This window comes from Nanorana parkeri, unplaced genomic scaffold (assembly GCF_000935625.1).
Source record: "Nanorana parkeri isolate BGI_ZX_2015 unplaced genomic scaffold, ASM93562v1 scaffold556, whole genome shotgun sequence".
In the NCBI taxonomy this organism is placed as follows: Eukaryota; Metazoa; Chordata; class Amphibia; order Anura; family Dicroglossidae; genus Nanorana; species Nanorana parkeri.
In genome coordinates, this window is record NW_017306824.1 from 291,571 (window position 1) to 311,878 (window position 20,308).

General features: G+C 40.8%; 1 protein-coding gene across 1 annotated transcript; it reads right to left on the bottom strand.

Moving 5' to 3' along the window:
- Positions 1-4,193: 4,193 nt before the first annotated feature.
- MMP19 (matrix metallopeptidase 19) lies at positions 4,194-19,371 on the bottom strand. Its single transcript, XM_018562024.1, has 9 exons — positions 19,211-19,371; positions 17,887-17,975; positions 15,096-15,226; positions 12,732-12,944; positions 11,785-12,030; positions 10,010-10,126; positions 7,698-7,862; positions 5,893-6,020; positions 4,194-4,602 (listed from the first exon to the last, which is right to left on the bottom strand). The coding sequence occupies exons 1-9, from the start codon at positions 19,295-19,297 to the stop codon at positions 4,366-4,368; spliced, it is 1,413 nt and encodes a 470-aa protein (XP_018417526.1). The 5' UTR covers positions 19,298-19,371; the 3' UTR covers positions 4,194-4,365.
- Between the last annotated feature and the right edge of the window lie 937 nt (positions 19,372-20,308).

Sequence of the window (20,308 nt, forward strand, 5' to 3'; positions counted from 1 at the left end):
CACAATATCTAGTAATCTTTTTGATGGCTTTTTCTTGTATATGAAAAGGTGGTGTTTTGGTGCTTATTGAAACTGGCCAAACAAAATCCTGGAGCTGCATTATTTTCCATCTGAGTTGTGACAAATATTGCATTGAGGTGATTGTCATAATGGCCCTATTTCCTGGATCTGCCTGAGCTACTGTGACCATTTATACACGACAGGTAATTGAGAGACCTTGTTCTGTACTTAAGTAGGGTACTATGATCGAGATCTCATTGGACAGTTCAGATCACAGGCACAATGCACAATCGGAGTGGCTCTGTGCTTTGAGGTGGCTGTGATGGCCAATCGCAGCGATCACAAATGTAAACACTACTACCACTTACATTTGAGAACCCTCCCCTTCCTCTCACAAGGGGAGAATGTGAACTATACATCTCATCTCTATCCTGTCTCTGACCTGTATGTTACCACCATTACCTTCCTTATCCATTAACCCCTCACGTCCCTCTGTGTAGGATCTGTGCATCAATACCAAGCTCCATATTTTATCCACCCTAATACCAGCATGTTTCTTCATTGCCAAAATATTGTGGTAGAAATGAGATATAACCTTGGATTGTGTACGTTCCAAAAAAGGGGTAATTTTAGGGTTGTTTGCACTGTCCTTGCAAGGGAAATTGTTGTTTTTTGGGTTATTTTCTTTTTCCTTTTTATATTAACAAATAACCCATCTGTCTCCAAAAAGTGTTTATAAAATTCATTTGGGTTCAGTGTTGCATGGCCGAGTAATTGTCAGTCAAACTATTACCGCAAAATGGCCTGGTAATGAAGGGGTATGTACAGGCTGGTTCTCAAGTGGTTAAACATGATATTTTGCAGAGCTGTATTTGTTAATAATAAGCAAATGTTTTGTTAAAATATAAACTTGGCAATTACTAAATTTGGCTTTGCTTTGTTTAGACATAATTTTCTATTAACAGTCCTTGATCCCTTACCCTTTGTATGTTTTTCCCACAGGCACATCCTCGTAAGAACCACTTTCCTACAAATATTTATGTAATTCGAACTGTTAGATTATCATTAATGTTGTTTTTCTTAAAATGGGGCCTTCTTGCTCTATACCCTGAATAATATTAGAAATGCCATGGTGAAATAAAATGTACAGAACAAGGTTTAATTGTGGTTCTGGTTATTTGCAGTTTCCATGCGAGAGTTAAAAACAAAATAAAAAGGAGAAAGTACAAGGTCTCCTACATAGAAGCGGTACTTGACCGGCCAATATAGGCCCCATTTACACCAGATGCTTTGGCATCCGTTTCTCAACGAAAGCCAGCACAAGGACATCTGAAAATGAATTGGTGTGATTAGGAGCCGTTCACACCAGTAGGTTGCGCTGCCCTCAGCTGAGAAGTTTTTCAGCGCAAGACAACAGACTCTCCTTTTCTTTTTTTTTTTTTTTTTAAGTGAACTGCTAACACGTACCATATACGCAAGGCAGAACCAATACCTTTCTTATATAGCTAATATTATATAGTGTATGGACATCCCCCTGGATGCAAAATCAAGTCAATGTGCCGCCGTTGCCAACGATTCTCATTATCGATTATAACTGATTTAATCGATTAGCTGTTGCAGCCCCAGACTTAGCCTGCCAGTGAAATGCCTTTTTCGGATTCCCAGAAATCCCTTTTTTTAAAACCCCCATGAATATCCTTTTTGTTGATCTCTTTGAACGTTAACCTTGCAGCATTCATAACTTGAGGCACTGAATATATTGAAAGGCTATATGCTCCACCAACAATAGAGAGTGTGATCCCTCACAGAGGGATGCTGTACAAGATCTTTCTAGGAACACTCATTTAGCCATAAAACTGGTGGCTAAGAGGAATCCCTGAAATGGACACTGATAAATATGAGCATTTGTACCTTGTTTTTTTTCTTCTCAGCGCAATGCAGTAGAGCAGTGTAAACTGGTCCCAGTCACCCCCATTCATTTTTTGGGTTACTTTTCGTTGGCATCTGTTAACAAATGGATCTTATGTGACTGGGGCCTAAATTTGCAATTCCCACTAATTTCTGTTCCTCCACTAGATGGCCCTCTTGTCCTGAAAAGCATCAAACACTGAGTCTGCTGCAGACTATAGGGGGATGTTGTCACTATTGAGAAATGCTTGTTCTTTATCCATAGTACCAAGAGTTTTGCATAGCTTTCTTACCTGTCCAGCCATCCCTGCTTAATGCTAGTACCTGAGTTGGTGTTTCAGATCCCTGACTCACTTCCAGAGCGGATTGATCTCCTTCCCAGCAGTAATCGCATACGTCTGACACACTGTCACTGAGCAGCATCAAGAGTAGTACCAGGATTTCCTATACTGCAAGTGGGGACTTTTCTTTTTTCCACTGACTACACATATGAAGAGGAATTTTTTTCTCCACTGACTACCAATGTATGGGGCTCCTTCACTGAGCAACATGGGGCATATGCACTGGTCCCCAATGTAATAAGGGCATTATTATTATACAGGATTTATATAGCACCAACAGTTTGCGCAGCGCTTTACAATGTAAGGAAGACATTACAATACAATTAAAGACAAGATGGTAAGGTGGGGTTAACCGTTTGTCAGATGTTACATGTTCAGGTGTCACTTTCTGTTATCAGTGATATTCTCTTAGTTTCATGTATGCTATACACGGGAGGGCCGGGCTGGGCTGGGGGACATTTGCCCTTGGCCAGTAATGATAAGATATATTGGGCTGCTGGCTCTGAGTGGATATAATTCAGACATCACACAGAGTCTATAGTCAGTGACACATGCTGTCATATAGCGAACTGATCCCTGTTCAGACCTGTGATCACAGCATCTGCCGGAGGGAAGTTTTCCAACATTGACTTCCTTTGCGGCTCAGATATCTTGTGGCTGTATGACGTCAGCTACAAAATGAAGTATTTTCTGGAAGATTTGAAAAGGATTGTCGCAATACACCATGTTCTTTAGGAATACCCTACTTTCATCGTGCTCAGCAATCACTGCAACACCAAGGCAAACTTTGCATCTTTCTTTTTAGCCTTCCAAAATCTGTCCCTACTATGATAGAACCCTATCTGCAGACCAAATGTTCCCAGTCCATTGCTGATGCTATATGGAGTTAAATAACTAATTTTCTTCACTGAACAAAATGGTATATAGAAAAGAGACCATTAAAAGGAATAAATGAAATGCTATACCCAAATATTTATGACACATAAGATGATATGTTTACCCTTGTTTTCTTGATACACAAATGACAATAGTTTCTTAAAGATTTCTACAAAATGTTTTATTGCTTGAACGTAAGGCCTTGTTCACGCCAAATGCAGAGCAGATCCGGTCAGGTTTCTGCACACGCACACAAGTCTTTTTTTTTTTAGTTTAACATGGGCTTTCAGTGCGTTCCAGGCATGTGCATGCGTTTGCAGATCCAGAGCAGGTAAAATAGGGCCTGCTGCAGTTTTTTTTACCTGCACGCTGCGATGTGAACTGGAGCTAAAAATAACATAGGAATACATTGGATGCAGTTTTGATCGGGTCTGCACCTGCTCTGCACCAGTTCCGTGCTTGGTGTGAACTAGCCCTAAATGTCCACCTGCCAGCAGGTGGCACTGCCGAGTCTTAAAATGTCATAGCAGGTTCATGATCAGCCTTATAAATATAGATGCATACAATTTATACATCATCCACTGCAATTATCCCTCATACATTGCTGCATGCCTGCATAATATTTCACAATGGAATGCAGTCCAAACATATTGGATATGAAGTTCATATTTATCTTGATGTACATGACTAATCTAGGTTACCTCATTATAACAATCATTATAGAAGTACTCTTAATTTGATAACGGCTTTCTAATTGCTTAAGTAAATAAAGGTCATATTTTTGGTGCCTGTTTAGAAATAATGGTTAGCAAAGTCTATCTAAGAAATAGATTATTTTGGGGGGTTGCATAGTGCAGTACAAATATACATCTATAGGTGGTGGTTTTGGGTAGAAATATCTTTAGGTTTGTATGTTAGGATTGTGCAAAGTATATAAAAATGTCCAAGCTTTCAAGTAATGGCATTTGAAATTTCCATAGATTGCTTTTTGGCATGAAGTTCACATAATAAGATAGAAGTTGCACATAATCAAATGAATTCTGTGAATCTGTCACTGCCTTCCCTTTAAGGTTTTCTGCATCCTTTCAAAGATCCTAGCAATAAATAAGAGTAGTGCTGCTGAATAGTGTTCCTTACTGGTAAGCACACCAGAACACAGCAGTGGTCAGTCTACAAAGAAAGTCTTCAGTCTATTAGAAGCATAGATGTGCTCTAGTAGGATAAATGTTTAACAGAGTCATCAGTCTAGATGGATGCACTGCATCCAGCGTTCCGCCTTGCTCAGTGGGTATCCACGATCCACACGCAGCTGTTTGTTTACCCGCCAATACTTGTCTCCTTTAAAGAAATAGATCTTGCCATTCTTCCAGGTAAGAGCTGCATCCAGTTTTCCAGGAACACCAGTAAAGAGACTGGAGATTTTCTTGGGTTCTAAGGTACTCCAGGCCAGCTCGTCCCATTGCCAGTAATTGTCATCCTGAAAAATATCATCTCCATTACTTTCTTTGCCATTATAAAACTAAAAAGACAGAACATTGATTTCAACAAAAATCTTTGCCTATATGTGTATTGAACATATTTGAGGCATGTTATTTATTTGTAAAAGCCTCCCTGGTGTAGACATCCAAAAGCCCTGAAACTGCTGATGGGCGCTGCAATCTTGGATGTAATGCCAGCAGTCCCAGCAACATCAGAGCTGTCACTCTATAGTATTCCCCTTCACATCTCCCCTGATAGCCACATAAGGGGGGGTGGGGTGAAGGAGCTTTACCAGCACAGAGAGAGGTTGGACCCTTCTAGGGAGAGGGCTATGACGTGCTGTGTTAGGGAATTGACTCTTCTAGAGTAGTCACATTTTCTAGAAAGTTCAAAGGCACATTGAAAGTAAATAAAAATAATTTATGGAAAGGAAAACATTGGATTAGCTCCCCCTAACCCCCAAGGGATTTGCAGAACCACTGAGCCAGGGTAGGCTAACATTTCACCTCAGGGTCTAGTACTCAGCAATAGCTAAGCAATGTGAACAGATGGGCACCAGTCACTTTTCGATGCAAACAAGGTGTTTATTAACTCTCACTCAACATTCCCGGGAGAGAGGGTTAGGACACAGGGCACCCAAAGACTTGGAAGACTCCAGTAGAGGGACAAGAAGTGCCTAAGCCTTTACAGATAGAGTACCATTAAGCTGACCCAGAACTTAGCTCCTGGCCACAAGGTGCTAAATGGTTCAGCTATTGACTCCTTAGGAAGAGATCACCACACTTCAGTCAAGCACCAAGCTTCTGCACAGTTTCCAAGGTACGCCAGTTAGGCTTAAGTTCCTCCATGGTGTTTCAGTCCCCTAGCTCAACATACTAGGTCTCAAACCCAGGCCTATGTCAGATAACATGGTCACCCTTCTCAAGCAGCAGGCCCAAGGTCAAATGTACAATTGCGTCCCTCCCCCAGGCAGGAAGACAAGGGAAAGACTGACTTCCCAAGGTCACTCCTGAATATTTATAACATCTCCCAACCTCCACCACTGGCAATAAACCTCCTAGTGGTTGGCCAGGGAGATAAAATAAATATTTAAAACTCTTATCATTGCAAGTCCTAATGCCAGGGACAGTCCTATATACCCATCCCTATGAGTCCTGGGTCATATTCCTGTAAACTGTATTGTTGCTATTGTGCTGCATTTGGAAAATGTTCAATAAAAACTATTATGGACAAAAAAATCATACAAGCTGCATTACAGTTACAGTAGGTCCTTGAAATAATAGTTTACCTTAAACAGGAATATCTTCTGGTTTCCTTCCCAGTATAAGGCTGCGTCAATTTTTGCGGGAACTCTGGTTAACAGTTTAGGGTATCCATAGTTCAGTTTAAAATCTGTGTATCTCCAAAATTTGTCACCTGAAAAAGAGCATACACAACCAAGTGTAAGGTCCTGACGTAAACTAATGCTGCGGGATGTGCAGTCTCTCAAGAAATAGCAAAGATTATAGCATTCCCCTCCAACTTTTACTGTGGGTAATCAGGAACAAACCAAAGTAAAGAGATGCATGTTAGTTTCATATTTCATGGACTTTACTTTTATGGCGAACTACAATCTGCTTTAGATCTACAGTCAACTGTGTACTGTAAAGACCTACCTGAATGGTGTTTATTGAATAGATTGCTTACATAGACCCTAACACTACATGGTTGCTGGTAAATCGAAAGGAGATTGTGTTAATGGATTGTAATGTGCGTAGCCAGCTTAAGAATGTGATGGTAAAATTTTGAAAGCAGTGGTATGGCCTGTGCTCCTTGGACCCATGGGGCACTGCAGGCTCCACATTGCGGCCTGCATTTTATGAATGGACCATAAAATGCATGCTGCATTGTGGGTCAACATTGAGGTACAGTATATAGCAGAGTGCAGATAGTGATAAACGTGCTCTGTTATAATTGGGGCCCTAACCTTGTAGTGCCTTGTCTTAGGCAGAACTTTTATATTCAAAATGAATGAGGGGTTCACTTTAAAGCTGGCTGATATAATATAAGGGTGCATTGAAAGCGGGAAAAATTAAGGACAAAATAGGAGTCAATGGCAAAAGATGAAATAAGAATTATGATTGGTTGTGATAAGCAAAAACTATAGTTGTGTGCTCATTTTCTGTTCTCCAGTTTTAAACTTTACTGCTTCCACTGTAACTATTTCCATAAGCTCCTGTTCACCAATCTCCTCCTGTGCTGAATCAAATTGGAAGCAATAAACTCAGAGTACTGTACTTTCAAATTAAAAGGTTCATTGCACTAGGGGCAGTAACCAGGTGGATTGCAGACTGTCTCCAATTAAAAAAAAAAAATTCATTCATGTAAAAATAAAATTGAAATTGAAAAATGTTATTCACATTAAAAAAATTGTATTTAAATTTAAAATGTAAACAGTAATAAAATAAGAAAACACATCTTTTAAAACACACGCATAAATAATTCTGTTTTTAATTCTGAGACATACAAAAAATTGTAGGGTCCTTAGCAGGTCCAAAACAAGTGTTTTTGTCATACATCCAAAAATAATAAATGGATCAACAGAAAAAGGGTTCATTCATCAACTCTAAGTATTGGACAGAAAAATCCCTCTATTAAACCTGATCTGCCCTGCTAGTTAATTTCATTAGGAAGTAAGGAGAGCATTAAATTAATGCATTGGCTCAGATCCTTCTAGGAGGCAGCACACGTGCTGCGTCCTAGAGCCACTAGGGACTGGAATGTATATCTGTAAAAAATAAGTCAAGGCAACTGGACTTGCTGTATTTTTCTTGAAGACGTTTCACTGGTCATCCAACCAGCTTTCCCAATTCAGAATGAATTGTACAAAAAATTTTCTGGGAATAAATATGGTGAATGTTCCTTCAATTGTCCAAATTTTTGTACAAGTCATTCTGAATTGGGAAAGCTGGTTGGATGACCAGTGAAACGTCTTCAAGAAAAATACATACAGACTGGAATGTATGTTATATGAGCAGTTCATCTGGAACTGAAATATATATGTAAGATTTCCATTTAAAGCCAATAACAAAAGCTTAGGTGTTTACATCTCACCTTTGAAGAAATATGTCCGTTTGGTACGTTTGGAATGCACAGCGGCATCCAGATTTCCTGGAAGTCCTTTCCACATTGACTGGATTCTGGTGAGAGGACCAATGCCATAGTCTGTGATTGTCCACACATAATCTCCTTTAAAAGCATAGGTTTTCCCATAAGGTCCTGTAGGAGTATAAGGATCAGAGGATCACCTGAGATAAACCTTTTTCACATGACTCAGCATTTAGCATGTTTTCTTGTACTGGTCATACACAGGCAGATCTCTAGCAGCTAATTGTGAAAGATGAAAAATGCTGCCTCTTATAGTACTGGGCATCTGTAAGACGAATCTGCACCACTCTTGAGTTGTTATAACAGTGCATCCATAATTATCAGGGATTAGTTGATTTCGTATGGTTAGTAATGTTTCCCTATTAAAGTACAGTAGTTTCAGGCTGTAAGGCCATCCTTTCTTCTTAGTGTTAACTGTCACTCAATATACTGTGACACAGCAAACCTGCTGTGAGGGTTACACAGCTTTGTTTATGGACAGTTTTACCCTTCTTAGCTGCCCAGGCAGAGTGCCAGTTATCTGCCCTGAGCTCTCATAGAAGACAGGTCTGACCAGACTCAGGCAAGAGAACAATACAAGTAATTAACTTCATACAACCTTTCCTTCAGAAGAAATACAAAGTGAAGAGATTTCCGGCTCACGGGCAGGTCCAGCAGAACACAATGGGGGAACAGACAAAATCTGGAGCAGATTTGCACTGCAGCCAATCAGCTTCTCTGTCTCATTTAAAAATGTTACCTGGGCAAAATGAAATGAAGAGATGCTCCAGATTCTGTTTGCTCCAGTTTTGATAAATTCCCCCCCAATGTCTACCCAGACCATACACTTTTAAATGGAGATCAATAACCTTGAATTATGAAATCATTAGTCAGAATGTCAACTGAATCTCTCAAAACATTCTTGCAATATAAACTCATTCTAGAGAGATCGTCTTAAAACCTTGGTAAGCCTGGCTGGTCTGTTATGGAGGTATCTGTCTTGGAACCACAGCTCTAGAGTTCTGGTTGTGTTCTTTTTAAGGCTCCTAGAATCCAACCACCTGCTTCCAGGTATAATAAATGTGCATGTATATTGTACACAATTCTTTGGAAGAAGAAAAATGTTCACATGCAAAAGATCTGATGCAGGGATCCCAACCTGAAAAAAGCAATATCGGGGAGGTGCCCTTCTCATTTGAGGGAGGTGCCCTCTGCTCCTTCTTTGCTCTCTGCTGTTTTTTTGTTGTTGTTTTTTTTAGTATTCTAAATAATCAGAATAAAATAAAAATAAAAAAAAGAAACAGCATAGGAATGCATAGCTAGATTCCTATTGGCTATTTCAGTTTGCAACATCAAATAGCAAACTGGCTATTGCACCCGCCCTCTGTTGCTGTCAATCACTATAAGAGGACCTGATAGAGAACTTCAGGTCCCCCTCTGCTGATTGACAGCAGAAGTGGGCGGGTGTAATAGCTAGTCTGCTATTGGCTATTGCAAAGTGAAATAGCCAATAGCAATCTAGCTATGCATTCCTATGCCGGTTTTTTTTTTCCTCTGACTGACTGTGGCCGGCGCCCTGATGTCAGAAAATAAAAACAGATAGCAGGGAAAGGTTTACTCTGCTAGATCGAGCAGAGTAAACCTTTCTGGGAGAAAATATTTCTCTCCCGGGAGCAGGCCCGGCGTTAGTGTAAGGCAAGTCAAGCTGCCGCTTGAGGGCGCCAGTGGGAGGGGGCGGAAAAATCCTGGCACAGACAGCTGCAAACATTGTTAGATGTAACGGTCCGTACGGGGCTCAGGACGTCTACTTGCAATGATCTCAGCTTATTTGTGTATCACTCGGCTGTAGATCCTCAAATCATCTCTGAATTGGTGCTGACACTGTCCTTCCTTCTGGAGGGTGGCTACTTTTGTTCTCCATGGTCCCTGTGTGTGTTGTAAAGTAGCCACCGCTCCAAGCTCACTCCTGTGATGGACTACAATCTCATTACAAATTAGTAAACTGATTGTAGTCCATCACGGGAGTGAGCTTGGAGAGGTGACTACTTTACAACACACACAGGGACCATGGAGAACAAAGTAGCCACCTTCCAGAAGGAAGGACAGTGTCAGCATGAATTCAGAGATAATTTGAGGAGTGATACACAAATAAGATTTTTTTTAATGCGTTTTTAAGATTTAATTCCTGAGTTTGGTGTCACTTTAAGCTTCCATTTAAGGCACATCAAGAGCTTATGGTTGAAAATAATATCTCACACTGTGTCATATTGATCACTTACCTAATATTATGGCATCAAGGTTATCATGGCATGGATCAGGCACTGTGCTTGTGGGGGTTGGAACAGCCGGTTCTGCTGTTGTGGCTGGCTCTTTCTCTTGATATTTATCATTTTTACCTTTAAAAATAAAAAAACTGTGAGTCTTCTGTCACTGTTAGGGTAAGAAACACAATCCACTAAAAATACATATTTAACACATTTTAAGAGCACCTGGGACAACAGGCGAGGGGAAGTCACATTGTGAGAATATGCTGAGATGAGGGTAAACTGAATGAGAGAAATCACATGATTCACTCATCCACACGAAACAGCATGGCTGGACTAATCTTTGCTGCTGGCTATTGTATTTTGACAGTCAGCTCCCGTAGAAGTCTGCACACCAGAACAGTGACTGCAGCTGATTAATAGGGGCCGCTTTAACAGGAGCACATCGAGCAATTCAACATTTAGAGGATTATGCACTAAAGAGCCAAAGAATTTAGCCGAACATTCAGCTAATGCTTTGGGGGTGCGTGTGATTTTCACACAGCAAAACGTATTTATCAACCAAAAAGTCTCTAAAAGCATATCTCCACTAATGCCATATATGGAAAAATCATGCACATGATGCATATATAATGCTGCTTCACAGTTTAGACAAAAATGGTTAGGTCATGCTCATAATCCACCCATAGATCATGCTGGGAGGGAACACACTACAGAGGTGTATACATGTTCATGGTGTGTTTATAAGGTTAGTAAATCAACCCCTTTGGTTCGCTTCGGCTGCAGAAACCCTTCGGTTCAGCGGAAACAGAGGGCTGCTGTACGCTCTACTCTCAAGTTGTTAAAGAATAGAATAAAAAACAAAAAGGGCGTGGGGTTCGCCTACCCAATTCATAGCAGACCCTTTAGGTCTGGTAGGAATGTTAGGGGGACCCCCGATGTAAAAAAAATAAAAAAATTTAAAAAAAATTAAAAAAAAGGTGTGGAGTTGCCCTGCTTCTCCATTGAGATCAATAACACAATTCTTAGTCCCTCAACACATGCTAGGTGTAGTCCTGTACTCTGACCTCTTCTTCAGGCCCCACGTCCAATTTTGCCATCTTAATCTCCATAACATTTCCAAACTTAACAAATGAAACCACAAAGCTACTAATTCACTCTCTCATCATCTCTTGCCTTGACACTGCAACTCCCTTCTTGTTGGCCTACACTGGCTCTACACAGTCTATCTGCCCTTCATGAATGCTGCTGCCCGACTCATCCACCTCACCAACCCCTCAGTGGCCGCCATCCTTCTCTGCCGATTCCTCCACTGTATCACGCAAACTTTCCTCTCCCCTCCTACCAAAAACTTCTGCTTTCTGGCTCCCTCATCACCTCCTTCCATGCTTACCCCCAGGACTTCTCCAGAGCTTCTCCTATCCTCTGGAACTCCCTACTACAACCTATTGGGTCATCTCCTAATCTGTCTGCCTTTAGGCGATCTGTGAAAACTCACCACTTCATGGAAGCCTTTTCTACCTCCTCTTAAAAACTGTACATCTACTCCTTCAATTAGCGCATCCCTCAATCAGCTCATCCCTTACAGTTATTACCTTCTGTATAATTTGCCCCTCCTTGTACATTGTAAGCTCTCATGAGCAGGGTCCTTCTAATCCTTTTGTATGGTATTGCATTGTAATTGTACTGTCTCTCCATATGTTGTAAAGTGCTGCACAAACAGTTGGCACTATATAAATCCTGTATAATAACAATAACAATATCACATCTTTGATTTAATGAATTCTTACCATACAAAGCTTGCATTCCCTTCACATCGTCATCATGGAGACGGAAATTGGCCTTATATCCACCATAGACAGGAGCCATCAGGGCATTGGAAAAGCGAGAGTGCCCCAGACCCAAGGCATGCCCCAGCTCATGTGCTGCAATGATTCGCAGGTTGACGCCAAGGTAGGTTCCCTCAGTCCAGTACTCATCCTCATCAAAATGCACCGTACCCAATTCAGGAATATCAGCATGTGCCAGCACCTTCCCTGCAATATAAATAGTAAATGCAGAAATCTTGAGAATTTGCTAACATCCGTGGTGAACTTTACAACAACCCATCTTCTGATACATGCAGAATGGTTCTTATCGAGTACACTGACATGATGGTGAGTAATATACTGATCTGTCAGGAGTTTGCATGTTTTGGTTTTCAGTTTAAAAAATTGGGGCTAGAACTGTCCCCATTATGACCCTTTAAATTTCCCACCATTGCCATTAGCAAATATACTAAGAATTGGTTTTATTCATGGACTTAATGATCTTTGCTATAAATAACATAAAAGTTTTAATCAAATTACTACTTAGTTTTTATAGTGATTCACTCATTAGACCTACTTTATCTTGGAAACCATTAATGCAGATATAATCACCCTGGAAATCTCCCTCATTCAAACAGTAAAACAGTTAAGGGTCAAAGTAATGTTGGATAAAATAGTAAGGAAGCTTGTGTTAGAGTCCAAGAAGCTACATAGTCTCTCTTTTAAGGGTTAAAGTAGCCGCATGCACATTTAAGTTCACGGCCTCATTACTTATTACAATACGGAATGTACTGATTTAGTTCCAGTGGCTTAAAACATGCTCTCACTCCATCAGACACTGCACACCCACACAGTGATGCCCGACAGGGATTATTTAAGATAATTTTGGATTATTTACGGTAAATTGTTTAAAAAAAAGTAATACCTACCAGGACCATCAAATGGTCGTGAACAGCCAACACCACGCTCATGGAAAGATATCCGTATGTCTGCTCTTCCATAGTCGATCTCCCTGAACTTCAATGGTGTAACATCACTCCAGTATTTAAAAGCAGCTTCAATGGCCTCCCTCACTTCAGCTTTTGTCATGTCTGGTGTGTAATTGTGTATGCGATAAGTCAGTTTCTTCTTCCTCCATCGGCCTGTTCAGGAAACATGGAAACATCCTAAAATTCACCATTACACTTTAGCTTAGATAAATACTGTCTGTCATATTATCTATCCATCTATCTATCTATCTATCTATCTATCTATCTATCTATCTACTGTATCTATCTATCGTATCTATCTACTGTATCTATCTACCCCCATATATCTCTACTAATACTCCACTCTACCAACCTAAAAAAACGCTTGGTAATAGTTAAACATTAACGGTGTCTATTTAAATAACTAAACCAGTAGAAAGGCATCATGGCACACTCACAAACCAGCATGTAAAACAACTTGTCTCACCACTAAGGTTAATAACAGAGGTTTGGATACACGTCTTCTGCAGAGGATGTGAAAGCCGCACTGCCGCGCCAAGGCACCTCTTATAGTGCGATCCTAACTCTAAACTATGAGAGTCTCCATCTTGGAGCACATGGGGGCAGAAGATTTCAAATTGGGTGCAGGTTTGTCAGGAGGACGCCCAACGTTTGTCGTTTGTTTTGCTTGACCGATTTGGTGCAGCGACGCATGGGGTTTCTCAGCTGCCATTGGGATGTGCGGGATCCCTTGTGTGTTCCTGTGCCTTTAAGGAGGTTGGGCGTCCTCCTGACAAACCTGCACCCAATTTGAAATCTTCTGCCCCCATGTGCTCCAAGATGGAGACTCTCATAGTTTAGAGTTAGGACCGCACTATAAGAGGTGCCTTGGCGCGGCAGTGCGGCTTTCACATGCTCTGCAGAAGACGTGTATCCAAACCTCTGTTATTATCCTTAGTGGTGAGACAAGTTGTTTTACATGCTGGCTTGTGAGTGTGCCATGATGCCTTTCTACTGTTTTACTGTTCAAAGCCCATTTCGTGTGCACCTTACTGTATAACTGGTGACAAATTGTTGAGTGCGTTTGTCGTTTGTTTTGCTATTTAAATAACTAATCTCCATTTTTCTTGTGTTCCTCGTCTAGTATATTTAACATTTCTAAGACAAAATAGAATAATAATAACTGTTGAGTTTTAGTGGGGTCTCACTAAATGCAATGACTTGCTGATAATTCCTGGATTTTCCTGGCAGGACAGACTGAACTTATGGTTTAATTTAATACAAGCCTAGATGGATTCCAGCGACAGCGAAAACGCCATGGAGAATCAGAATTCTGCATCTGTGTTGTATACAATACTAGAAGGTTCCAAGGACTTTTCCTGGAGAGTCTGGGTATTAAAGGTTGCCCTGCAACTTCTGCCTGCAGACACCATAAAACATATTTTGATCCACCTATGGCCAGGCCTGCATTTAGAGGACTGCAGTTTTATTCTTTGGTTTTAAAGAGAACTTGTCAGCCAGTGTAAAGCCACAGTCCAGGTAAACTGGGTGTGGAAATTATTATTAAAAAGCTGGGTGTTATGTGCAGAGGGTGGCTGCAAAGTAGAAAAATCTTACCTTGCTGCACGCCATCAGCTGCACAAAATGCCAAGCTTCCGGGCACTGCGGGTAGTGAGATACGACTTGAGCAGTGAAGTGCTCCAGCCACATCCCATACAAGGCATTCTGTGATTGGAGGAGGAGAGGATGAGCAAGAGTGTGAAATCATCTCTCCTCCAGTCACAGAATGGCTTCTATTCTTTGAAAAATGCAAGACATTTTGTGAATGGAGGATTGTGAGGAGGTACAGGTGATGTGTCCAGAGTGCTGTACAGCTCATTTCACATCTTTCCCTCTCTTCAGTGCCTGGAACCTGGGCATTGTGTGAATATTAAAAATTACACAAAACCATTAGAATGGCTCTCCCTGGGAAATATTAATAAAGAAGAGTCTAAATAGAAGGCCCCTCTCACTTTTGGTTTTAATAATCTGTGGTGGTTTGTTGCGGGATTCCCCCAAATTGTAAAGCATTGTCTAATATGTTGGTACTGTATATAAAGGAATATGAGTGTCACTGCAAAAAATAAAGCCAGTACCTCTAATGTGAGCAATGGTGCTCAAGGTGCCTGCTTTTCTAAAGGGAAATGATGTGCACCATGCCTTCACATATATCTAACCATGTGCAATCTACTTTCTGTTCTTTTCAAATGTCCTGCACATGATTGATTAACTCCAACAGACTAAACAGGCACATAGTGTGAATCCATGTCTATAGATCTGTCTTACCTAAAAGAAGATACCGGAGGGTAACTTGGTTAAATGGGTCTTCTAACCCACATCGTGGTTGCTTCATCCTCTCCAGAGTGGCATTGTCCAGTAGCCCTGTTTCAGGCAGCTGAGAAGCAAGTTGGAAAGCGCTACATGGAATTAAAACAACAGAATTACGTTAAAGCGTGCTTATAGCCCAACTCCAGACACAGCTATTTTTTTCTATTGTTTAATCTTTATTTCTCACATTAGCACTTTATTTTGGTATTACTTCTGCAGCTTTCTAAGCTCCACTGAGAACTGCTGCTATGTATAGTGCAGCTCCTTGCGACATCAAAACAGCGTCGATAAATGACAGTGGTTCCAAAGTTATTCCTCTGACCCCCCCCTCACACACACTATGCCATGCCATTCACAAAGTACAGTACAGTGATGACGTTCATAGACACCGTTCCAATGCAGCTTAGAGCCAAAAGTGTGGCTTCTGAAGTAACAACAAAATGAGTGGTTATGTGAGAAATAAAGATTAAATAAAGATGCTTGGAATTCATGCATCCATCTTCTCACTTTGCGTGCTCTGCTTTGCCTCTAACAGCGCTACTCAGCCATTCCCCTTCCCTTTCTACCTCCTTCTGAATTATGGATCTGACCCCTCCTTATTCTCCAACTGCCACCTAGCCTATGCCATTGCCCCATCCCACCTCCCTTATTCCTCTCTACTCTAATTCCTTCCCCTATCTTCTTTTTATATATGCAAAAAGTTACCTTCAACACCATTTAATGTATAAGGGATGAACCTCATTTGACTGATTCTTAGGGTTAGTGTACTAGTATAGGTACCAGTGTATTTCTAGAGTGTCCTTGATGCTCGTTTGCCTTTCATAACCTTTGAAACTCACACACCTTTATAGTAAAAATGACTTAACAGAAAGAAAAGAAAGAAACAATAGCTGTATATGGACTTAGGCTTTAAAATATATCTAAAAGCCCCACCTTTTTTTTTTATTTTGGATAGATTGGGGCAATGTATATTTAGAAAAAATGGTACATGCATGAATCTATAACCAGCCTTTATAGCAGGGCGCACATTGGGAAGGCTTACAACAATACAAAACACATAAATTCCCCAGCCTCAACCTGCCAGCCAGCCTGCCACCAAACAAGTAGCCCTGTCAACCTGTATGCGTTAAAATCAGAGGTTTTAGTTGCACAAACTTTTGGCCAAAAATATGTAGAAGCCACACTGCCGCGCCAAGGCACCTCTGCAAAGTGTGGTCCTAACTCTATGTATCCGAGTCTCCAAGTGTGAGCATATTAATGAAGTTGATAAATTACATGCAGGTGTACCTGGAGGTAGCCAACTCCTCCTAATAAGGAGGATGTGCGCCCTGCTATAAAGGCTGGTTATAGATTCATGCATGTACCATTTTTTCTAGTTTGACTATTTTTGGTTTGGGGGACGCACTGGAGTCCCAGCGTGCATTTTTGGTTGCTGGGCCTCCAGTGCGTCCCTGCACCTTATTAGGAGGAGTTGGCTACCTCCAGGTACACCTGCATGTAATTTATCAACTTCATTAATATGCTCACACTTGGAGACTCAGATACATAGAGTTAGGACCACACTTTGCAGAGGTGCCTTGGCGCGGCAGTGTGGCTTCTACATATTTTTGGCCAAAAGTTTGTGCAACTAAAACCTCTGATTTTACCGCATACTGTTGACAGGGCTACTTGTTTGGTTGCAGGCTGGCTGGCAGGTTGAGGCTGGGGATTTTTTGTGTTTTGTATGGAATGTATATTTAACCTGTCAGGTTTTTAATTGCCATATGTGTTCCCAATAAAAGAGATTCACTTTCTCTATTTGTCCTTGTGACCACTGTCACCGCGAATGAGTGAGGGAAAATCCTAAATTTGGAGTTGACAGGAATAAAGGTGAAATCGTCCCACGGGAACACTTGTTGCTGTGACCATAGTCTAGTTTTGAGCAACTTTGTTGAAGCCTTCAGAAAAAAAAACCCACTTAAGTTCTAATTTGGGAATTTTAAACATGGATTTTAATGGGAGTGCTGACTGTCACTTTAAACGAGGGTTCAGCATGCTTTTACCAAGCTTCACTTAGTGCCAATGCTCACTGAAGCCTGCTAGCAGCCTGTTTGAAGTAACAGTCATCACACCCATTAAAGAAGAACTCCGGGGAAAAATATTATTAACCCTTGCAGTGGGGCTACCCCTGCACTCCAAGTGTTAACAGCTCGTTTGTGTCTAGGTGCTAAACAAGTTATACTCGCCTTATCATTTGAGCTGGCTTGTTCTTAGACTGGTCCCTAGAGCCTCTCTCCCCCTCTTCTGCAGCGGTCTAAGAATCCTTGTGTCTTCCCCTTCTATACAAGTGTATAGATGTGAGGACACTGTAGAACATTCCATCTTTTGCAGCGGAGAAAGAGACATGCTTCAGTGACCAGAGAAGCCGGGAGTCAGCTCGGCAGTTCAGGTGAGTATAACTTTTTTTTTAGCACCTAGACAAAAACTCTGGGGGAAATGTTATTAACCCTTGCAGTGAGGGGGTGAGCCCCACTGCAAGGGTTAATAACATTTCCCCCAGAGTTCTTCTTCAAGATCTGTGGGTAACATGTCTACACTGGAGCTGAATTGTATTTTAAGGCTCCGGCATAGCTTGCCTTGTCAAAGTTTGCCGTACACACTGCTTTTATACAAGTTGGAGCCCATGTGAGCAAGGCCTTTGAGCATAGATGTCCCAAAGGCACTTCACACCATTCCGGATCATCACTTTACACATCAAACTACAACTTACTCTATAGCTCTGTGCACCTCTTCTGTGCTAAAATCTTCACTGTCACTTTCAAGGGGTTTCTGTAAATATCCAAATTGCTTGAAATATTCCTGTTAACAAAAAAACACACTGAAATTAGAGTTAGACATTTCAATGTTGGATAAAAATGCCTATAAAAGTCTAATCATAGCTTCTTCTAATTACATATAGTATGTTAGATTTTAAAAGTAATGCATTTTCTACTTTTCTGTTTTCAGGGGAAACCCAGAAGCTTGTGATTAACAAGTGAATTCCCTGGGTAATGTATTTGCTGATTAGTAAGAGGAAATTTTCAGTCATAGCTGACTTACTTTATTGCACCCTAAGGCACAACTGTTCTTCCATAGATTAGACAGTGAGACACTTATTGCTGCTTTACCAGCATCCATTGGAAATGTATTGGTTTCTACAGGGACTGTCTGTAGTGGTGTTCTAGAGAGCTCATAATTCTTCAACCATTCCAAAATACAGTATGTTGGTGTTATTAGTAGACACAAATAGCAGCTAGCGGGGATGAGATAATGTAATGACCACCATCAATTATCAGTCACATGGTTCAATTAGGAAATAACCTCCTTCAATAATCGGTCACATATGCTGTTCTATAAATAAAATTTACTGGTAAACAGCAATCTTTGCAATGGAAAAAGAAAGTATAAACATATGCATTTTGTTTTTTTAATCCATCTGGAAAGAAAAAAAAAGGGCAAGATAGTCTCTAAAACGGGTTGTATTTGATGCAAACCTTTCTACTCAAGAACAGTGCAACTGTTAAAATGTATACAGACACTCTTCAATATACCTGATAGACAGCCCAAGAGCCATCTGAAGGTGCATGTACAACAGACTGACAATGCTGCTTCTAATGGCAAGGCTTAGCTTTGTCAGCCTGCATCATGAAGTGCATTTCCGGACAGGGTCTCCAGCTCAGTAACTTTGCAACAGATATTTAAAAAAAATAAAATCAATTAGGTTAAGAAAATTATATAGAGTTAGAATTTATGGCAAATTGATTTTGGGCTTACATACACTGTGATCTTTTCAATAAGCTTTGATGAAATGTGTTGCTAAAGCTTGTGCTATAAATATTCTCTCCATTACATAACAATTGATGAGATCCAGCAGACACACACAAAAAATATAAACAGAAAATGTCCTAAAAAAGAGCAAAACCCCCATCCTTTTATAGATGGTTATCTGCAAACTGTGCTACCTAGAGACTATTCACTATGAAATATTAATTGTGACCGGCTGTTTTCTCCCAATTTCTGCTTTCCATCATAGATGCTCATTTGGTGAGACTTACCATGGCCTCCTGTTCAGTGCTGGGATCTATTAGAGTTTTTCCATAAACTGACAGGGCTAGAGCCCCCAGCAGAGGGAAAAGCAGCATCCTAAAGTTCTTCTCTTGTCAGATGTATCACTGGCTTTGTTCCTTGGCTCTGTGTTGTGGGTTCCCCTTGTAAGACTTTAAGAGCACTGCCAGTATGACTCAAACTCTCCCTTCTCCCTCCTCCTCCCACTTGCATCTTCCCGCTTGAGAAATGACCATGGAATGCAGTTAACCCCTGCCTGCAGACCTAGTGGGGTTTTTTTTATATAAAAAATCTCAGCTTGTAGTCATTGAAGACGTTCATTTATTTTCTAGTCATTATCGTTGACAGCTTGTATATGAGTATGAGAGGACAGTAAGCTGGAATGAGTCATGCATCCGGAGGGCAGTCTGGTAAACTGACATCTTTACAATCATTCATAACATGGAAATCTGAAATCTGCAGGATTTTGGTTTCTCCAGAAAAATGTATAATTTCAATACATTGTATTTCAAAAGTAGATACGTGTTACAAGTCGGGGTCAGTAGTAAGTTAGTCGTGTGTGTGACTTAAGCCAGGTATACACATTTATATATTATTTTGTTCAACCTGCGGGCTGAACTAAACTGATTGGCTGCTGGCTGAGTTTGGCCGAGAACTTTCCAACCGACTCTTCTTTCGATCAGCTGATTGAGGGATGTCGGGCGGAAGGGTGCTGACAGCGGCACCCCCTGTGCGAATTTCAGCCAATTCATCAGGAACCAGACAAAATTTGGACCATGTATGCCCGGCTTAAGGCACAAGGCCTACATTAGTCAAACTATATAACATTAAATAGTACAAGTGAAATCAAATAGAAACTTGTAAGGTCCAGACAAAAATTTTAGAGTGGCTTCAGGCAGCCTTTCATTGATTTGTACAGGCTGGCTATACAGTGTATCTTTCACTCCTGGGCAGAGAAATAAATCTGGGATGTAGGCTGTCTAGTCATCTTAGGGCCCTATGAAAGAGGCCAAAGGGTGTCAAAGAGTCTGTTGCATGAATTGTATCCCATACTGTTCAGGTTAAAGGAAGACTTTGGTAGAGAAATG